This window comes from Coturnix japonica, chromosome 26, assembly GCF_001577835.2.
Source record: "Coturnix japonica isolate 7356 chromosome 26, Coturnix japonica 2.1, whole genome shotgun sequence".
Taxonomy (NCBI): Eukaryota; Metazoa; Chordata; class Aves; order Galliformes; family Phasianidae; genus Coturnix; species Coturnix japonica.
This window is the reverse complement of record NC_029541.1, coordinates 2,165,757-2,187,014: the sequence shown is the minus strand read 5'-3', so window position 1 is coordinate 2,187,014 and position 21,258 is coordinate 2,165,757. Positions and strand designations below refer to the sequence as shown.

At 53.1% G+C, this 21,258-nt stretch overlaps 2 protein-coding genes across 3 annotated transcripts in view; one reads left to right on the top strand and one right to left on the bottom strand.

Moving 5' to 3' along the window:
* The first annotated feature begins 449 nt into the window (after positions 1-449).
* Positions 450-18,504, top strand: LRRN2 (leucine rich repeat neuronal 2). Its single transcript, XM_015884965.2, has 2 exons — positions 450-676; positions 15,973-18,504. The coding sequence occupies exon 2, from the start codon at positions 16,260-16,262 to the stop codon at positions 18,348-18,350; it is 2,091 nt and encodes a 696-aa protein (XP_015740451.1). The 5' UTR covers positions 450-676; positions 15,973-16,259; the 3' UTR covers positions 18,351-18,504.
* MDM4 (MDM4 regulator of p53) overlaps positions 15,295-21,258 on the bottom strand; it is a 29,200-nt gene continuing 23,236 nt past the window's right edge. Inside the window, exons 11-12 of one of the 2 annotated variants that reach the window (XM_015884971.2) lie at positions 20,328-20,398; positions 15,295-15,992 (exon numbers count right to left, since the gene is read on the bottom strand). In XM_015884971.2, the coding sequence (XP_015740457.1) occupies positions 15,860-15,992; positions 20,328-20,398 (204 nt within the window). In that variant the 3' untranslated portion in view covers positions 15,295-15,859. Of the gene's footprint in view, positions 15,993-18,834; positions 19,323-20,327; positions 20,399-21,258 lie in introns of those variants that run through there. The other variant, XM_015884972.2, reaches the window with a different exon arrangement.

Here is a 21,258-nt window from a genome sequence, read left to right as displayed (position 1 = left end):
GAACCAGGCTGTGGAAGGCAAGAAACCCTTTGAGAAGACCACCCTCCCCATTGCTCTCCCAGCACAGTGCCAAGAATCCCAACTGTGTGACCCCCCTGTCACCTCTCAGTGTCCCCATGTTGCCCCCATAGGGTGCAGGAGGCACTGTGGATGTTGTGCAAGCAAGCAGCTCCACCTTAATGGGAGCTGTTGGGTAGCATTGCTTTGTGAGGGTGCCAGGGATGGCTGTGCCCATGTCACCAGCCCATAGATGGGTGTGTGGTGTCACAGTGCTCACCAGAGCTGCAGGAGTTAAGGCAGCAGGAGCTGGTTCGGGTGGGTGGCACGTCGTGGCGACAAGGCTCGAGTGAGGAGGAGGACGGGGAAAGGGAGGGGAAAAGAAGGGAGGAGGAAGAGGAGGAGGAGGAGGAGGAGGAGGAGGGGGCAGCAGCGCCTGCAGCGCGAGGGGAGGATGGATTTCTCTCCCTGCTGCCACCAGATCGAGCGCTGAGAGAGAGCACAGAGGCAGCGTGCAGGGGTGGGTTGTTGTCGTTATCCCCCCCCCCTTCCCCTCCCCATAGGACTGGAGAGCTCTTTGATGGGTACAACGCACCCCCAGCCTTTGTCTGCCCGCACCCGATGAGCGGCGGCCGCAGCAGATGCTCACGGTGATGGGAGACCGAAGGAGACCCCAATGGTGAGTTGGGTTCAGCCTCATTATGGTTCTGGGGGCGGGGGGAAATGGGGAAGGTTGGGGAGCTCCTGTGCTTGGTGGTTCTGCTGTTTGTTTGGGGTTTTACCCTTCCTTCCTCTCTCTCTGATCTCTGGGATTAATGGTGATGACAATAGGAAGTGCACACAGCATCTGTGCCTCGATGGTGAGTGGTCCAGGAAGGAGGCAAGGAGCACAAAGGGTGCTCCAGGGAAGGGTTTCACTCAGAAGTAGAGGGGGAGCTGGTTATATCCTCAAACCCTCTCTGGGCTGATTCTTGCCCTGGCACTAATGGGGTGACTGTGATGATCCCCAGGGAGATGTAATGGGGTTACATTGGTGCCACTGAGACTGAAATGTAAAAGCCATCCGGCATTGCACTGGGATGCCAGCAGGATGTGATCCCACCAGGAGCAGCACTTCCAAGCATTAACCCCTTTGTGCCCAAGCCCTGGAGAAAGTGTCAGAGTTAGGGCATAAAAAGAGGCTGTATCAAATCCTAGGGCATAAAAAGAGGCTGTATCAAATCCAGCAGCCTGGTCTTGTGCTCTCCCTCCTTCCTTCCCAACCTGCTTTTACCCTTTGGTGCCAAGCACAACTCTGCTGAGAGCGCAGCAAGGCAAAAAGCAAAGGGAAAAAAAGCAAACTGGGAGCCCTGGGTGGTGGGTGTGCAGCCAATGTGCAGCAGGGTGCTGGGGGTGCACAGCCCCACAATGCAAGGATGGCCCCTGGGGGAGGAAAGAGGCTTTGGGCTGCTCTGTATGGGAAGCTCATGGGGTCATTTGAATGATCTCTCTGCTGGTTTTGTATTGATTTTACTCCTTCTTAACTCCCATTCTCAATGCACACACTGCTGTATACAAGCAGAGCAGCCCCTCCTGTGGCTGTAGGATGCTGCCAGCCCAGGGAGCAAAGGGGATTATTGAGGATCCTGGGGTCTGCACGCCTCTGTGCATTAAGGGCCCCATGGCTACACACAGACCCTTCCCATCCCACCACCCTCCCCACCATGTTGTTGTTAGAACCCAGCCCCTGCTGCTGTTTGGAGGACAAGCAGCCCTGATGCTGCAGCCTGCAGGTCGAGCCCGTAGCAAAGCTAGGAAGCAAACACTGCCTTAGTTCTGTGTAGCTGCAGGGTCAGTGCAAGTTCCATGCAGTGCTGACTGCTCCCTGTTGTGGGACTTTTTGTGCCCATTGATCATTGGTGGTCAGGTTTGGGACATGGGACACTGCCATACAGATGATGTCCTCCTCACTATGGCAGTAGACCCCCATCCTTCCAATTCAGCCTCTTTGCAGTGGGCAGAGCTTTCCTTGCACTGGTGCAGAGCTGCCTTGGCACCCTCTTGTTGCTGGCATCAGAGCAGGGGTGAGAGCAAAACCCAGAGTGCCACGTTCTGCTCCTCTGCCATTTTAAGCTCCTTCCATTGGGTTGGACTTTCTCTTATATATATATCATTTATTTTCTGCAATATGAAATGAGAAACTCAGTGTCAGCTGCTGGGGCTGAGCTGTGGGAACACCCATGGTGGGACACGCTGACCCTTCTGGGGCTGAGAGCTTGGTGACCCTAAATATCTGCCTAGGGGAGGGATGGGGCATGTAGGGAGATCCTGAGCATGGGGTGGCACATGGTAGACTTCCTAAAGAGCAGCCAGCATGGCATTGACCCATGGCAGTTCCTTCTCAGCTTGGTATGATGGGGATATATCCATGACTTTGGTTCTCCTGGCTATGATAGGGGGAAATATCTGCACCACGAGCAGTAGCTCCCAGCGCAGCCCTGGGCAGAGCCACAAGGATCAGGATTGCTTGCCTGGAATGCATTGGGAACAGAGAAATATCACAGTTCAATGAGTCCTAAACTTGTTCTATGTAGGGAGGTGGTCTCCTTGGGCTTGAGGCTGCATGTAGGGGCTGGGGTTTGTTTGTTGATCCTCATTGACCACCAGTTGTACCATGCCCCAAACAACCCCTGCATCCTGTGGGGCTCCTACACACGGTTGCCATCCAGGTCCCCCCCCCCCCCCATTTCACATTGACCCCCACACCCAAGCAGCATCCAGCACCCAGGCAGCGACACAGTGGCTCAGTGGTAGTTGACAGCAGAGAGTATTTTGTGATGAATAAATTTATAGCAGGCTTATAAGAGGCTGTTCCAATGGGTGGGTTTAGGAAGGGAGTAAATGGCTGAGAAAATCACTCCGGTCATGGCTGGGAACAGCCAGGGTTCAGAAGGGGGGTGACAGCCCTGTCCCTGTTCACTGTATGGGGAGGGGAGTGAGATGCAGGGAGTGGGGTCCCAGTGATGCCCCCATCCCATGAGGGGGGGGGTGGATCCTTAGAGTCCCCTGTGTCCCCCTGTACATCTCATGTCGTGCTCCCTGTGAGCTGTTTGCAAACAGTGGGAATGACGCCCCGGCTCCGTTGTGTTGTGCAATCCCAAATAACAAATAAACATGAGAAAATAGGGATCCGTTCCCAGACCATTCACAAAGGGTTTAATTGGGACATAGCTGTGCCTTATAGCCTGCTGCTGGCTCTCTGCTTTTCACCCAGACAGGCAGAAGAGACGAAGTTAGTCAATAAATCACTCGTGATAAATTATTCACCGTCCTTATTCAGAATGAATGTCAGCTTCCCCTTCCAGCAGCTTATAAATACACCCATATTGTCTGACCCCTCCGGGCCCCAGAGCTGCCCACTGGATTTAAAACCCCATCCCAAGCACTATTATAAAACCATACATTGTGGTGTTTATCACCGGCCATAAAGCAGCAGCTCCAGCATCAAACTTGCTGTGCAGGGTCAGGATCTGCCCACGCTGTCCTCCCACTGCCCATAGCTGAGCAGAGCCCCATCTCCAGCTTCATACTGGGAAACCTGCTTTGCACAAAGCCACCGTGCTCAGCAGCGATTGCTTTGAATGTGAAAGCTTTCATCGGTGCCAAGTTTGCAATCAGCATAAAGGGGGTTTTGCATCTTAACCAGCCTTTCCCAACAGGGGAACTAATCCCAGCTTAGTTTAGGGGTAGGAAACACAGGGAAACCCCACTCATCCCAGCAGGGCTGTGTGGGTGAAGAGCATCAGTGTGGAATAAACAGAGGAAGCGATGGTAGCACCTGGGAAGAGAACAAGAATTCTTCTTTTCTCTTAGTGGAACATTATAAAATGAACCAATTTGTTTTGCTCCGGAATGCGTGTTTTAATTGGGTGCCCATCGCTCTCTCATAGTATGAGAATTAAATCTAATTCGAAGGTTCAGCCTTTCAAAACGTGGTTTGGAAATGCAGAACCAGAGCTGCTCGCTTGACTTGAGGGGTCCAATTGGGTTCAGGCATTGCTATGAGAGCTCTGCGGTATCTGATCCGGATTTGCAGATGGCTGCAGTTGATCCGGAGCTGCATTTTGCAATGAAGGCTTTTAGAAGCAATTCTCATTCCTGAGTCAGTTTTCCTCCCTTCTGTGTGCTGAGTGCTGGGCAACTGGGCTTCACATGGCTGGATTCGTGCAGCATCGCATGGGTCACCATGCTCTATTGGTCCAGAGTCAGGTCAGACCTTCCCATACTCACCGTGCAGCAGCAGGATCCGACCCTACACTGAGCACTGGGAAGGATCAGCATTTAGGGCTGGCTCTATGTCACACTGCACTGGGGAGCTCTGAGCTGCAGAGCAGCCCAGCATCATGTTTTGGTTTGTTTTCCCAAATGCTGAATGGGGATGGCAAGCAGGAGGAATGTGCATTCAAAGTCGTTTTCCTTTAGGAAGTCACTGCTGTGTTTAAAGAGAAATGGGTGATGGATGCTACAGCATCACCCAGCCAGCACTGTGCTGCTCCATTCACCCTGCCCAGGGCTTGGGGCCAGCCTTGGTTCTCCCTGTGTCCTTGATGCAGATGGTCTCCTTGGGCAGTGCCTGTCAGTAATGGGATTATGGAGCTAAATGAGTTGATAAACCCCAGCAGGGAGGGGGAGAAGTTTGCAGTGAGAGGCTCCAAGCAGCTCATGTCCACCCAGTAGCGTCTTCCCTTTGCTTCGCTTTATGGGGCATCTTGTTGCATCTTGCTGCTAAGGAGGGGATGGGAATGGGGTTTTGCTGCTGTGGTACCCAGAGGGTTCTGCTGCAATCCCTTATGGGATGCTGTGGGTGAAAGGAGAGCATAGGAAAGGGAAGCAGGGGGGAAGCAGAACATGGAGAGGTTGCATTTTGCTGTTTGTCAATAGAAGCAGTAGAAAAGGAGCAGTGCAGGAGGCTCAGCACCATGGGGATGGAAGAGGTGGGAGAAATGGCCCAGCAGTTCAGTATGGGTGGGAAGACCCCATGGTCTCCATCCCATTGGGAGGATCCCTGAGGTCTCCACTGGTCTCTGCTTCCCAGGTACCCCCAAACCGAATAGGAACAATGCCACAGCACAGAGCTTTTCCTCCATCCCCGCCCTAGGAAGGGGTGAAGCATCCCCAAAAGCCATGCACGGCAGTTGCTATGGCAATCCTACATTTTTCTTGTGATTCCTAATGACTTATTGGCATTTGCAGTAATCACACAGTTTGGGTGTGTTGTTTTTTTTTCTCTCTCTCTCTTTGCTGGGTGTTGCTTTGCTTCCCCTTGGCCCCAAAGAATGGTTTTATCCCATGGGGTGTTCAGATGGAATCGGGCTGGGGATGCTGCCCCAATGCACAGCTTCCTAGGGAGCAGAAGAAGCTGGAGCCCTTTGCACAAGGCAGGTGCTGAAGTGCAGCTTCTTTATTCCCCAGAGGAAAGCACTGAGGATATGAGGATGGAGAGGGACATATACAGATACAGCAGACAGCAGAGAAATGAGAGGGGCCCCATGCAAACCCCAAAACCACTGCAGGGTTGGGCAGCACTTTGAGAAGCAAAACTCAGCTTGGAGAGAGAAATCAGCGCTCTCTTGTTTTCAACCCATGCTTAAGACCAACAATTAATGCATCACCCAGGTTTATTGGGGCGGCTTAAGCACAATTTGCCATTGCAGCTTGTGGGGATGGAGTGGGACCTGAGGTCAAGCATGGGGTTATCAATGCAGCTCTGAGCTCTCCTGCATGGCTCTTTCAGAGTGCAGCTTATACATGCAGCCCTGCTGTGGGTTGCATCTGGAGGGTGAGCAGAGAGCAAGAAGGACCCTACCAGCTACTGGGAGCAGCTCCACATCCAACCTATGGTGCCATCCTCATGCTCCTTATGGCTGTTGTGTCCTAATGAGCATAGACAGCATAGGAAGGCAGCTGCCCTCCTGCCCCTACCCATGCCCCTGTGCAGCATTCCCTGCCTGCAGCACTACTGCTTAGCTGAAGAAATATTGTCTTCAGCAACAGGCATCTCTAGAGAAATAACAGCAGACGTCCCATGGTGGCTTAGATTTTAATTACGCTCAGGAATTCCTTCTCTTTTTAAAGCTGTGTTTAATAAACTCTTCTTCCCCACCTGCTGAAGGGAATGTAAAGAGCTGCAGTTTATCCATCTTGAAGGGATAGGCATCAAAATGCTGCAGTGAGAGCACTTCAGCCTAAAGCATCCCCTGGCTTGGGGGCAGAGGGCAGTGTGTGAACCCAGCTGCCCAGAGCTGCTGTCCCAGTGCTTGAACTGGGAGGTGAGACTTTATCCCTGTACCACATTGACATGGATGTGTGTTCCCCAGGTGACAACCTCCTCGCAGCAGTTTGGATTTGCTGCGAGCCACGTGGGCAGCAGAGCTCAAAAGGCTTTTTGACATTGCCCTGAGCATCCTTGCTCTGAAGGATGCTGCCATGGCCTCAGTGTGGGCAGGAAGGGGGGAGAGTTATGGCCATGCTCCTATTGATCCTTCTGTTTCCATGCTGTTCAGCTGGGGTGAGTCTCTTGGGTGATGCAGCTGGGCTCACCTGGTTGGAGTCACCCCAAGCAGTGCTGTGCTGGCCACAGGGCCATGATACCCATGGGATGGGGACAGAGCCTTGTGCTGAGTGGGTTGGGGACTCAAGGTGACCAGGAGCAGCACGGAGCAATGAACACTTCCCCATGGATTCCATATCTTTGGAGAGGAGGTTACAAGCAGCTCGCATGCTGCAGCTCCAGGTGTGCTGCTTGCTTGGTTGATTAGAGGGATGTAGGAATAAATGGAAGAGATGGGAGCATCCTTCACCAGTCCCAGCTCCTGTGCCGTGCTGCCTTGATTTTTCACAAAGACTCAGTGTCCAGAGCTTCAGAGCTGTCTGCATCACTCAGTCAGGCTCACAAGGGCTGAAAATCTTGCTCCCTGTTCCCTCTGCAGGCCGTGCTTCATCCCACCCCGACCATCTGTGGGCTTTTGTGTATTGGCAGCATACAACAGAGGGCAATGGCATGTCATGGATGCATATACCATCATTTCTTGGCGTGCACCTGTCTCTCCAGCACTCACACCGCTGCAAGGCACAAGCACACGCTTGTGAGTGTTATGAGCTGCTATTGCTGTCATGTTGGTGCAGCTCAATGCATGTGTACAGCATAGGAGTGACTATGTCCCAATGCCTGGCTGCTGGCAGTGCTCCATGCTCTGTGCCCTGGGCTGCTGGGACTGCAGGAGCTGTCTGAGAGTCCCTGAATCCAGGGAAAGGAGCTGCAGTTTGCTTTAGGAATTGCAGGTGAGAAAAGGAGGAGTAGAGGGGGAAAAGCAGGACTGCAGCAGGTTGCAAAGGGCCCAGCTGCACATTGCAAGGATCCCAGCTTCAGATTGCAAAGGGCCAGGCTGCAGGTTGCAAAGGACCCAGTTGCAGGTTGCAAAATGTACTGGCCCATGGGTGAGCCTGCAGCACACCCAGCCCCAGCTCTGCAGGGATCCAGCTCCCACGCAGCAGCATCGCAGCCGAGATCCTGCCAGCAACCTGCAGGGTGGGAGAAGGCAGAAGCTGGAGGTCTCCGTTTCCGCTGAAATCTGGCACCTTCCCCCTCTTTGGCAGCCTCATTAGGAGCTATAATTACACCCCAGTGCTCACAACACCCTTTCCCAAGCACCCTGGGGATAAAAAATATACCCTAAATCCCAGCAGGATGCTCTGAAGAGTTGGGTTTGATTGACTGGAGCAGCAATGGCTGCAGCACCCCCATCCCCAGCAGAAAGAATGGGACCTCACAGGTGTCACCCAGCAGTGAGGATAGCAGTGCTCCCATGGAGGAGATAGCAAGCGATGGGTTGAGACCCTTCCAGTGGGTGAAAGCCATGGAGCTGGCTGCACGTTGCAAAGGATGCATGGGGCCAGGCTGCAAACTGCACCAAATTCAGCCACTGTGCAGCTGCTCGAGGTGGGTTGCACAAAGGTTTGGGGGTCTGCAGCCCCCTAGCAATGCAACACACATCTCCTGCCTGTGGTGCCCATAGGAGCTCGACGCCTGCAGCAGAGTTCAGAGCCAGCCCACCTGGGATTGCAAACAATTAATTTCCCCAATCTGCACAACGATCAGCTTTTGAGGTGAACAATTAACCGGGCACAAATTGTAATTGTCATCTCGGTTCTGATTTTAATTTGGCCTAATGAAGGCTAAGTGGTGCCGTCTCGCTCCTTCTCCCACAGCCCCCTCACATCAAGGCTCCATAGGGATGGGGTGGGCTGGGACCACAGCCATACCCATGGTGGGGGGTGCAGGGTAATGCATTCATTTGTATTACAGGCTGCTTGTTTGCAGACATCAAGGCCAAAGAAAGCTGTATTTAAAGGAATTGGCTGCCCATGTCCATGCGTTCTGCTTTGTCACAGTCTGTTAGCCTCTCTGCTTGCCCTTTGAAGCAGGGGGTTGTCATTTAAGCTGAAACAAAGCACCCTTCTGATTTTACCTTGCTGTCGCCAGCCATGCCTCCCTTCCCTCCCCCTCCATCCCCACATCCCCATAGCGTTTTCATCTGGCTTTTTCATCCCTCTAATCACCCCTCGTACTGGGAGATCCCATTTGGTGGGAGCTGTGTGGGGCCCTCAGGAGTGATGGGTGAAGTTGGCTGAACCTCAATGCTCCTCCATTGTGGTGGAGACTGAACCTGCTGGGGTGCAGCTCTCCATCAGCATCAGTTGCATGGGGGGAAACAAGGTGATGTCTGACATTCAATAGCTTTGCTTTAAGGGGGAAAATAAGGCTTTAAAACTTGGTGGGTGACATCTGAAACCATTGGGAAGCAGCCTTTCAGTAGCTAAATAATCCAGTTTGAGATATAGATGCTTCACGTTGTCATAGATTGAAATACCTGGGGTATCACTACATTCAAACACAGGTATGGACAGATCTTGGTGAAGGGAAGGTTGAAGCTCAGTGATTCTCATGTCACAGCCAGGGATGTGACTTGTGTGACCATGAGAAACCTGGGATAGGCTGGAAAACTGCTCTAGACTGAATACTTTGAAGAATCTCTCCATGCAGATGGTGCTCAAGCATTGCCATGGGCTGCCCAGGGAAGTGGTGGAGCCCCCCAGCCTGGAGGTATGTAAGAGATGTGTGGATGTGGTATTAATAGACATGGGTAGAGATAGACTCAATAGGTCCCACTGATGGTTGGATGCAATGATCCCAAAGATGTGGGACCTCAGTGATTCTATGGCCCTGAGACAGCAAATTTGCTCCTCCAAAGCTGCCCATGCACTCCATGCTGGGATCCTATATTGATGCAGCATTCAATAGCCCCAGTGCCTGCTGAAGGCAGCGAGCTGTGGGCCCTTACCCAGGGTTGTAACCATCAGCTCAGCCCCATACAGCAATTTGGATGGCTGTAGTTCTCCTCTATTGGACCAAATCAGCTCTGCACCATTCCCTGCTCTGAGTCTCAGTGTCACTGCACGGCTCCCACTGTCACCACACTGACAAGTGGCAGTGACAAACAGCACAGCCATCAGCCAACAGTGGAGGCTCTTTAGGGCTGGAAGGACCCCGTTAAAGCTGTGTGCTTAATTGGGCAGGAGCTCGGGGCTGGAGGGTGCAGGGTGATGCTGAGCTGCATCGCTGCAGGTCAGAGCTGTGGCAGTTGGGTTCTGAGCTCATTACCATTTCTTCCTGCTATCCACACACATGCCTCCATCCAACATCAGGTCGGGTTGTTTTTCTTCTTACACTCCTTTTCCAACCATTAACGATACATCCCAAAGTTCCTCCCGGAGCAGCCCCTTTTCCTCCTGCCTCTGTGACTCGAATGGATGAGTAGCTCCGAGCAGCTCAGTCATGCAAAGAGCATTTTCTGGGGCATATAGGAAAACAATATTTTGCCAGTTCTTCCAATGGCAATAAATTACCTCGAGCTGCTCCTTCCCCATCTCCTATGCAAGCCCAGAGGGGCTCTGTCTGCAGCTACACCCACCCTAAGGGCATGCACCCATTTAGAGGCAAGCACCCACAACCCCACTCTTGCTCTCTGCATTGCAATGCAGCCCCCCTTGCAATGCAGCCCCATGCCAGCTGAGAAGGGTGCATGGCTGCATCCCCCCCTATCTCCTGCATGGAGCTCCCCCAGCAGCATCAAATCACTGCTGAACTGCACCCCACGCACCTCATTGTCTCACTGCCAAGCTGGGAAGCCTTAAACAGGCGGGATGAAGGAGGCAAATGTTTTCCATTTTCCCTTCCTGTTCCTATCGGCTGCTTTTATTATTATTATTATTTTATTTTCGATCCCCTTTTGAATGACAGCTCTATCAAAACAGCTCATTTGGAAATGTCAGGTCCATTCTTGATAAGTCATCAGTCACGGTGATTGGTGCTGACAGACGCCCTGCAACGGTGCTGTGCTATCTAATATACTGCGCTGCAGTCTTTTGTAATATCACATTATTTTATTTATTCAGCATGGCATGAAATCTCTCCTTTAGGAAATGGGAAGAAGGGAAAAGTTAACCCTCCCGGTGATGCTTCCCTCTCCTGGATAAGCCTAAATGAGAAGTAAGCAGACATCAGGCTATAGCATGGCACAGCAGTTTCAATGCCACCATTCAGGGCTGTTCTAGGGGCACTGACCCACCTTATTAAGCTCCATAGAGCTGCTGTGTGGTCCCATGGGTGCAGGTGGGCTGAGACCTGTGGGTGCTGCTCTCTTGCACCCCCTGATCTGCACTGAGCAGCCTTTGTTGCTCTCGTTAAAGCCTCTGCAAAGTGTTCAACATGTGAAATATCCTTTTTATTAGCTGGAATTGACGGGGCCGTCTGGGACTGGTGTCTGCTCCACTTTCAAGGCCAGGACTCTGCCAAGCAGCTGGCATTTGTCTCAGTGCTTCATGTCTCAGCACTCAACTCCTCATGCACTCAGCATCCATTCATTGCAGCTACTCCCAATTCCGAGTGCAACAAGCCATGGTGTCACCCATGGGCACACAACCATGAAGCCCTGCAGACCCTAAAACCAGAGCAAAAACCCTAAAACCAGAGCAGAGATCTGTAAGAGCCTTCACCCCTCTTTCAGCACTGTGGCCAAGTGTTGGAGCTCTCCTGGATTTGCTACCTTTAAAGTATCCTGATTTTCCAGGTCCCCCCCCCCTCCCCTATTACTTTCTCTCCTTCCCATCCCCCTGTCCACCCCATAGCCTGAAAGCCAGAGCACAGAAGGCTGTGAGCAGACTGCAAGCTGAGAGCATCCAACTGTGTCCTTCTCCCCCTATGAAAATGCTGCCCCTTCCTCCTCCTCTTCCCATCCCTGGTGCTCCCATGGCCCCGTGGTTGTCGCATGGAAGCAGCGGTGTCTGTCAGCCACCAGAAAATGACAGCAAATGGCAGGAAAAGGGCTCTGCTAATAGCATGAGTGACATGAGCACAGCGTTCAGCAGCACAGAGGCTGCATTGTAGCATCCCACTGCTGCCCAGCTCCGTGCTGGGGGGTGGGCTGCAGGGTTTGGAAGCTGGGAAAGGGGTTGGAATGGGGCTCAGAGGAATGCATCAGTGCCCCCACTTTGCTGTGAGTCAATTTGATGCACGTTGGCACAGCTCACCCTACCAGGCTTGGACAGCAGGTCCGTAGCGAGCTCATTAGGAAAGAGCTGGGGGTGATTTCCAGGCAGTTCAATAACTGAGCAGCGCAGCGGGCAGGAGGAGACACGTGGCTCATTGCAGCACCGGGGCTGTTTATCTGCCAGGCAAAAGCAGGGACAGGCATTGCCTGCAGCACAGCTCCCTGATGCTGCACTGTGCACCCCATTGCTGTGTATAGAGTTTGGGGGAAGAAAGCCTTCATTTCTGTCTCCAGACCTGGCAGAATGGAGCCAAACCTCACGAGCAAGATTCTGGTGCAAAAACACAGAGCTTCATGCTGGCAAGGGCATGGTGCAGGGATGGAGGGGCACAGCAGCATCCCTGCAAGGTGTGGGGGTCTCACATGGGGTCCTGTGCAATAGAACTGCAGGGAGGTGAATGGGCTCCACTGATAGCAGATAGCATTTTCTAAAGCCTGAGGGTGTTGAAGGAGCCAAACGGTGTTTGGAACCTTATACGAGGCTCTCAGAGGCTTTTACACAGTGAAGGGCTCTAAATTAGCTATTGCCACTCAGGAAGAAGATTGGGGAGATAGAACTCAGGAAACAGAGACAGTGCAGCAACAGTTGGAAAGGGCAAACAGCAAACTGGAGGATGAGCACAGCAGCAGAGTGAAGTCGGTGGTAGCAGGATGGGAAGCAGCCACCATCCCATCCCATCCCACCCCACCCCATCCCATCCCATCCCATCCCACCCCATCCCACCCCATCCCATCCCCATCCCATCCCATCCCATCCCAATGCCATCCATCCATCCCCATCCCATCCCATCATCCCACCCCATCCCACCATCCCCTCCCCATCCCATCCCATCCCATCCACACCCATCCCATCCCATCCATCCCATCCATCCATCCCATCCCCATCCCATCCCATCCCATCCCATCCCATCCCCACCTCTCCCATTGCCATCCTTTGGCACTGGGGATGCTCTGGGTTTGGGCTGTTTGCAATGGGATGCTGAGGAGGAGGGGGACCGTGCTGCAGTGGCCATGCACAGCTGAGCCCTGCTGCAGCCCAGAGACGTGCCAGTCGTGTGAGCAGCATCCAAAAACGCACTGAGATGCTGCCCAATGCAGCACGGGGTCTGCTGAGGACACCAATATTTCAGAGTAAGGAACGATTCAGCCACAAGCCGAGGCTGAGAATCCATCTTCCCTAAGATCCAGCTGGGAGATCAGCCAGCTCTTCCAGTTTGCTTTTGAAAGACGTTTACAAATGCACACGATAACCCTGAGACCAACCCTGAAACCAGGCAGCCCCAGGGCTCCTAATAGAGTTATCCCAATGAAACGGCCTCAGGGCATCCCATAACAGGAGGATGGCACAGGACCCCTCCAGGGCCAGCACAGAAGCCACCTGTGGGTCCAGAGCCTGAAAGCAAAAAGATGAGGAAGAACAGCCTCATTTCCCAACCCTCCTCATTAAAATCCATCCAAAGCACTTGGGGTTGGGGAAGGCAGGAGGGTGTTGGAGCAGCAGTCTGATAAGGGCATGAGCATGGCTGCTGCCTGCCGGCTGCGGGTGGATGGAAGCGATAGGAGGTGCAGCAGTGGAGCTGTTTGCTTTGCACACTCCCCGGCAGCTTTTTATCTGCTGGCTTCTTCCTGGATGAGCAGAAGCAACTGTTATCTCCCTCCCTGCCAGGAGAGCTGCTGGATGAGGCCCTCAGGCAGCAAGCAACGTCCCAGTCTGCTTGCACAATACATGGCTTAACAGAGGAAAGAAACACCCAGCCCAGCATTTGGGGAGCTCTGCTCCCTGCCTTGTGCAAATGCTTTTTGGGGTATAACAGCACAGAGCACGGCTTTACCCTATCAATGCAGTTGCTGGTTGCATGTAGGATTTCCCACCCTCTGCTCGGTGCTGTTTGTTTGCTTTGAAGCTGCAAAAGGGCCGGGATAGGAGCATCCCCTCCAACCATGCAGCAAAAGGGCGTAGAGCTGCATAATGCCCCTGGATTTAATAAAACGCTTCAAACAGGCAAAGTTGTTTGGTTTTTTTTTTCCCTTTGCCAGCTGCTTAATTAAATTGCCTAATGCTGTTTGCGATCGCAGCACAAACTCCTGTGTTTAAAGACCACAGCGTTGCCATAGCACTCACCCGGCGGATGGTGAGGGGCTGTGACGAAGCATACAGATGAGAAAGGCAGTGCCGGGCAGTTGCCACGTTACCAAAAGGATTGGGTGGATTTGGAGTTATTTATTTATTGGTTTATTTACTGACGTGGCAGCGAAGTCACTGCTGAGGTCTGGATGCTTTGTGCTGAATGGAGAAGCTGCTTTTCTACCTTGGGGTATTGATGCTGCAAAGCCAGCAGTGCTATGGAACGAGGTTGCAGCAGGAGGGTTGGGGAGGTGTTTGGCTTCCAGGAACACTGAGCATTGCTGTGCCATTGCTTTGTACACCAGGTTTGTAAGGACACGACAGATTGAGAGCCTGGAGGGAGAGCCCCTCTTCTTTTCACCCCTCCCCTCCATCACATTGCAGCACTACCCATCGTTACTGGAGAGCTGGAAGGAAATCAGACCTGGTTGGAGCATTGGCAGATGGCCACAGTGGGGAGGGGAGAATCCTTGAGTCATAGAATAATCATAGAGTTATTAAGGTTGGAAAAGACCACTAAGATCCAACCACATCCAACCATCAGCACCACTATAACACTAAGCTGTATCCCTCACATCACAGAATGGATGGGGTTGGAAGGGACCTCTATAGAGCATCATGTCCCAGTCCCATTAATGAACAGGGGCACCCACAGCTCCATCATTTCCCACCCCTGTGGGGACGCATGCAGGAGGGATGCACACACGGGTCTGATATCAATGTCTCATTGCACAGAGAGGATCATGCTGGGCTGGAGCAAGTGTGTGCATCTCAGGCTGCAAAGCCCTGCAGAGCTGTGTGTTCCCACCCTCCTGCTCCCTGCACACAAAGGTTGGATCCCCCTCTGGCTCCTCCAGAGCAAAGAGCAAAAAGGCCAGAGGTTCTCCATCACCTCCCTCCCCACAGCACTGCACACCATGGGGACCATCGGCCCCACTTGCTGCTGCTAAGGGAGAGGGGAGGGCAGGGAGCCTGCTTAGCTGCAGCCATCCATCTCCCACAGCCAGGCAGCAGGAGAGGCAGCAGCAACCAAAGCTCCTTCCACGCGGTGATTTATCTCCTGGCTTCATCCAGCAAACTTGCTGATGAAAAGACTCTTCCCTTCTCTGTGCCTCATCAATTCTCATTCTCGTTGCTTTGCTATTTTGTGTTGCGGCTTGTTTTTTTCTCCCCCCCCCCCCCTCCCTTCCCCCCATTTCTGGGCTTCTGCTGCCTCTTCATGCAATGCTGTGTGCACAGCATCAGCCCTCCCTGATCCATATGGGGAATATGCCCAACAGAACCAGAAACCCAAGCAGAAAATCACAGCTAATTTGGATTCTTTTGCTATACAACCACTGGGGCCATTGGAGCATCACCTCACACACAGGGCTTTCCATAGCCAGCCTTGGGCATGACTGTTTTTCTAGGCTCTTCTTTACAACCATAAGGAAACATTACATATATACACACATTTATATTCTTCCATATATATTCTTCTTAAGGAGAAAGAAACTCTATGATGTTTTGACTATGGTATAATGACCAGAGAGATCTACAGCCACAGGAGTGCCCGTGCACTTAAGAAAGATGAGGGTCCATCAGAAGAGGCAGAAATCAATACCACCTTCCTCTCCTTTAATGCTGGTCCTGCAGGAGGTGCTTTAAAGACAGTGCCCCCACAGCAGGCGGTGCAGGGATCGATTCTGGCATCAGGTTTGGTTGAATCAATGCTGACTAAAGTTTGTTTGTAAGCCCTTTATAAGGAGAACAAGGGGGTGCACCCAGCAGGGATGGGGTTAACGGGCTTCTCTATTCTTCTAGGAGCCTCTAATGCATCAGCGACTCCTGGTCCTGTTAATTAGATCCTAGCAGTGCTTTAAGCTTTGAGGTTCAAGGTTCGGGTTGGATGGTTCCCAGTCCCTCCTCTGATTTCCTGAGAGCAGCTGGGATAGGATTCTCCTGGCCAGGGTCCTAAAGAGGATGAGATGGGCTTAAGAGGTGCACTGGTTGCTGGTAGCACAGAGCAACCATGAGCCAACATCCAAACCTCTTGGGCTGGGAGGGGAAGGATGATGCTGCTGATACAAAGCAGGTGAAGTGGGATGTATTAGTAGGTCTTGGGGCTGGTGTTGGAGGTCCTGTGCATGGGCTTTGCCTCTCCAGCCCATGCTGTGTGTGCAACTTCTCTCCTAACGCAGCTTCTTGTCTGTCCTCTTTCAGGAAAGATCTTGAGGAACAACCTGGAAAATGCAGCAGAGCACCACAATGAACCCACTGGGGAGGAAGAGGAGGCGAAGCTCTGATTAGAAGACTGGCCCCACTCAGGGGGGTGATGTGCCCTCAGCTGAGGAGGCCAGGCAGGGCAGTGGGGGCTGATTGCTCCGAGGGCTTCGCTTGGGGCATCTCCTCCTGCAGACCCCCTCCCCACCACGGTCACTCCATGCCCCTCTCTTGCTGCATTCCCTGAGCCTTCCCTGACCAAAGGAAGCCAATCCCACAACCCAAAAATGAGAGGTTTCCAGGGCAGCTCGCTGCTGCTCTGCATAGTGGCTGCTGCTGCCATCCCCATCGTACCCTGGAAGGTGAAATGCCCTCTGCAGTGCGTGTGCCAGATCAGACCCTGGTACACCCCACGCTCTGCATACCGGGAGGCCAACACTGTGGACTGCAATGATTTATTCATTACTGCTGTGCCCGAGGATCTGCCGGCGGGGACGCAGACATTGCTTCTGCAAAGCAACAACATCGCCAGGCTGGAGCAGAGCGAGCTGGACTATCTCAGAAACCTCACGGAGCTGGACCTGTCGCAGAATAGTTTCTCTAACGTTTGGGATTTCGGCTTGAAGAACATGCCACAGCTGCTCAGTCTTCACCTGGAGGAGAACCGGCTGACAGAGCTGCCTGATAACAGCTTCCCAGGGCTGGGCAGCCTGCAGGAGCTCTATCTGAATCACAACCAACTACGTAGGATTGCACCCCGCGCCTTCGCTGGCCTCAGCAACCTCCTTCGCTTGCATCTCAACTCCAACCTCCTGCGGATGGTCGACAGCCGCTGGTTCCAGATGCTGCCCAGCTTGGAGATCCTCATGATCGGAGGCAACAGGGTGGATGCTATCTTGGATATGAATTTCAGGCCCTTGTCAAATCTACGTAGCTTGGTGCTGGCTGGGATGAACCTGCGGGAGATCTCAGACTATGCGCTGGAGGGGCTGCGCAGCCTGGAGAGCCTTTCTTTCTATGATAATAAGCTGGTGACCGTCCCCAAACGGGCGCTGCAGAGAGTGCCCAGCCTCAAGTTCCTGGATCTGAACAAAAACCCATTGCAGAGGGTCAGGCAGAGTGACTTCACCAACATGCTGCACCTCAAGGAGCTGGGGCTCAACAACATGGAGGAGCTGGTGTCCATTGACAAGTTCGCCTTGATCAACCTCCCCGAGCTGACCAAGCTGGATGTCACCAACAACCCCAAGCTGTCCTTCATCCACCCCAACGCCTTCCACCACCTTCCCCAGATGGAAACCCTCATGCTCAACAACAATGCCCTAAGTGCCTTGCATAAGCAGACGGTCGAGTCCCTGCCCAACCTACAGGAGATTAGCATCCACAGCAACCCCATCCGGTGTGACTGCGTCATCCGTTGGGTCAACAGCACCGAGATGCGCATCCGCTTCATTGAGCCTCAGTCCACGCTGTGTGCTGAGCCCCCCGACCTCAAGAGGAGGCACATTCGGGATGTCCCCTTCCGAGAGATGACGGATCTGTGTCTGCCTCTCATCTCCACCAGCAGCTTTCCCTCCCGTCTTGAAGTGATGGATGGTGACAACATCTCCTTGCATTGCCGGGCGATGGCAGAGCCGGACCCGGAGATCTACTGGGTCACCCCCTCAGGGGTGAAGCTGATCCCCTATGCACATGATGGACTCTACAAGGTGCACCCTGAAGGGACTCTGGAGATCACAGGGATCTCAGCACAGGAGGCCGGGCTGTACACCTGCGTGGCCCACAACTTGCTGGGGGCAGACACCAAGAGCATCACCGTGCTGGTCAACAGCTCCTTCCCACGTAGCGAGGCCAGCCTGGAGCTGGCAGTGCAGGACGTCCAGCCCTACCACATCCTTCTCACTTGGAAGCCACATCTCAACGCCGTCTCCTCCAACCTCACCTGGTCCAGCTTCCTGCTCAGCTCCAGCTTGGACACAACCAACGTCGCTCGCATCCCACTGGGCACCCACGCGTACAACATCACCCGGCTCCACCAGGACACGGAATACTGGGCTTGCCTGCACGTGGCCTTTGTAGACTTGCAGGCCAAGGTGGCATGCGTCAACGCCAGGACTAAAGAGGCCATCCGCCACCACCGCTTCTTTGGGGACAGGCAGTGCCTCCTGACACTGCTGGCCCTCAGCATCCTGCTGCTGGCCACTGGCTTGGTGGCTCGCTGTGGTTCTGGGGACGAGTCCAGGAGGGCTGGGGATGCACTGTGGGATGGGGGGGCCGTGCGTGTGGTCTACCCCCGTCTCGCCCAGCATTGGGCTCAGGGGCCACGCAGTGGGCAGCTCCTGGCTGTGGAGGTGCAGGCAGCACCCCTGGACTCCTGAAGGCTGTCACATTGGTTGGGTTGGTTGGGAGTGGGGGGGGAAGAGGGAGGGAGAAACTATTTTTTACCAAAACGAAACAAAACAAACAAAACAGAACAAAAAGTGAAGACGTGGAGTAATATCACGGACTTGGCCAAGAGACAAAGCAGCAGGGTGGACACTGAGGAGCAGAGCTCAGCCACGGAGCTTGCAGAGCTCTACATGGTCTGGATCCACTTGTAGCTCCTACAAGCAGCCCTGGGACAGCTGGGATGGTTGAAGAGCCATAGGGATGGGCAGCAGGTCACCCCTTCCCATATGCCCTGGCACTCAACGAGGGCAGCTCCATTGCTGGACAGTCCTTGCTTTGGAAATACAAAAGAAAAAAGCTTTTCCCTTCAGGATATGTTTTGCTTTCTTTGTTTCTTGTTTTTTTCTTGAGCAATCAGACACAAACCCACCCCCTGCTCCTTCCCACTGCCCCGGCCTTTCCTTGCTGCCATCCCCCAGAGCAAAGCAGAGGGGATGGGTGGCAGCCACGTGGGCAAACAGAGCAGAAGTGGCAGCGGTGACGCATCTCTTAATGGGCATCCCCATAGGGATGGCTGATTGCAACCTCATATCCTGCAAGCACAATCTCATGGCTGTTTTGTAAACTTAGGTGGGTGATGTTACAGAATGAGAAAGGGAGGGGGAGGAAGGATATTCTTGCTTTTCTATTCTTATTTTCCATATTTCTGTATATATCTCTGTGCTGTGAGAGGGCTGCACGGTAACAAACCTTCCTTCAGATGCAGGAGGGAATGGGATCCAGCACAGTTCAGCCCCTGCACCACTGTACACTGTGAGAGGTGAAGGGAAAGCATGGAATCTGCTCTCCAGCTTTCTCTGACAGTCAGTTAAAGGCACAAATGAATGGGGTCCATCGCCCTGCACAGTTCAGCTGAATGGTTGCTACAACCCATGGAAAAAGTTGCTGAGAAACAAGCAGTGCTGCAAAACAGAGATTGAAATGCAAGATGCATGCAATTAATTCAGCTGGAGCAGGAGATGGCTCCATGCTGCCATAGGGAGATCCCAAACCCCTCACCCCCAAAAGGAGCTGTTTTCAAACCATTTATATCTCTTACCCATAGACCTGGCTGCAGGCAGCAGCTGGAAAGCACCATTGGTGCCTCATCCACTATTCATTGCTGCAGCTGTTTATTATCAATGTGCTGCGTCAGGTGGAACCATTCCCTGTCCCCATTCTGGAACGTGGACAGGGCCAATGCAGCACCGTGGGGCAGCACCCCATAGCCCTCACTGCAGGGCTCAACCTCAGCATCCTGCACCAGCCCAGCCATAAATTCCCCCTCTGTAACTTATTGTGCCATTTCCAGCTCCTGATCGGGGGCATCAGGCCAGGAATGAGCTTCTCAGGGTGAATTATAGAGGCTGCAAAGTGTTATAGGGCTCATGGATCCTCCCCTGCTCAGAGACTGAGCCTGCAGTGGAAAGTAGTGTGTGACCTCGACCAGAGGGCTCTTCAATCTACCACCCTCATCTGTCACAGCAGATCCAGGGCTGGATTCTCACGTCTCATTTCTGTTTCTTCCACCCTCCATCCTTCCTCCTCTTTCTCAATGCAAGCAGCATCACAGATCCCACATGCAACAGAGCTTCTGACAAAGCCAACTGAAAACACAGCATGCCAGGCTCTATTTTAAGCTCCTAATAAAACAGGTTTCTAGAGGGGCCCTACTTTCATGCAGCCCCACAGCATCACCTTGCACTCAGCACCCATTGCTGGGCAGCCTCAGCACCCACATCCCTGTCCTTCAGGCTCCCAGAGGAGCGCAATGGGCACATCATTATTGGTTCATTAGGGAATCAAAGCAGGCCTCTCCTCCAGCACTTCCTCCAGAATGATTTGAATTAAAACACCCAACCTCCCCAGGAAATGTCAGCAGTGTGATCCATATGCATGATGCCATTAGGATGAAGCAGGTGACCTACCTGTCAATCTCCACGGTGAGCATCCCTCCTTCCAAACACTCCATCACCTCTCCCTGCTCTGCTGCAATGCTCTGAAGATGGGGAAACAGACAAAGAGCTGCTCAGCACTTTGCAAACTGCAGCTCCTACCTGAGCCAACCACCAAGGAAATGGGTTCAGTTGAGCTCAGGTGGGCAATGAGGTGCCCGTAAATCAGACTGATGGAGAGCAACTGGAGATCTGCTTTGAGCTAGGCAAGCACTGACCTCTTTGGTGTTGAGAGGGGGGTGCTTTGCAATTAGCTGCATTGCTTAATTTCCAGTCCCTGCTCTGTGTTTTGGGATGCTCCTCCCCACCTTGCACTGGGGTGTTCAGAGCTCACCTCCTGTTTGGGGGGGGGGGGTTCACCAAAGGAGTAAAGGTTTGGGGACATAGGGTTGTTTTGTCACAACATGGCAATGCACTACGGATGCTGGAGCCATGTTAAACCCTAATGAGGGGCAGGGAGGGGGAATTGAGTTTGGGTTTGCACATGGCAGGGCTCCTGCTAATGAGAAATGGATGCTGATAGGAAACAAGGAGCTGGAGTCCAGCTGGGAGGAGCAATGAGCCACAGGGAGAGCAGCAGTGGGAGGGTTTGGAAGGGCAAAGCCACAGCAACGGGGCTGAAAGCCCCATCTCTTGCAGAAAGCTGCTTTGCACCGTGAGGAGTCACACTGAGAGCAGCAGTGGGGAAAAACAGCAGCAAAACCTGCTTGGAGATGCATGGGGGTGGCTGCCCCATCACTCAGACCCATGGAAAACCTATGGGGAGCCACAGGTTTCCAGCATGAACGCCGGAGGGTTTTGGTCTTTACCAACCCTTTGTACACCTCACGTAGCATCTTGTAAATCTTTAATTACGAGAAAATTGCAACCTGAGCAGAGAGCACGCAAACGGAGCTGATAAATA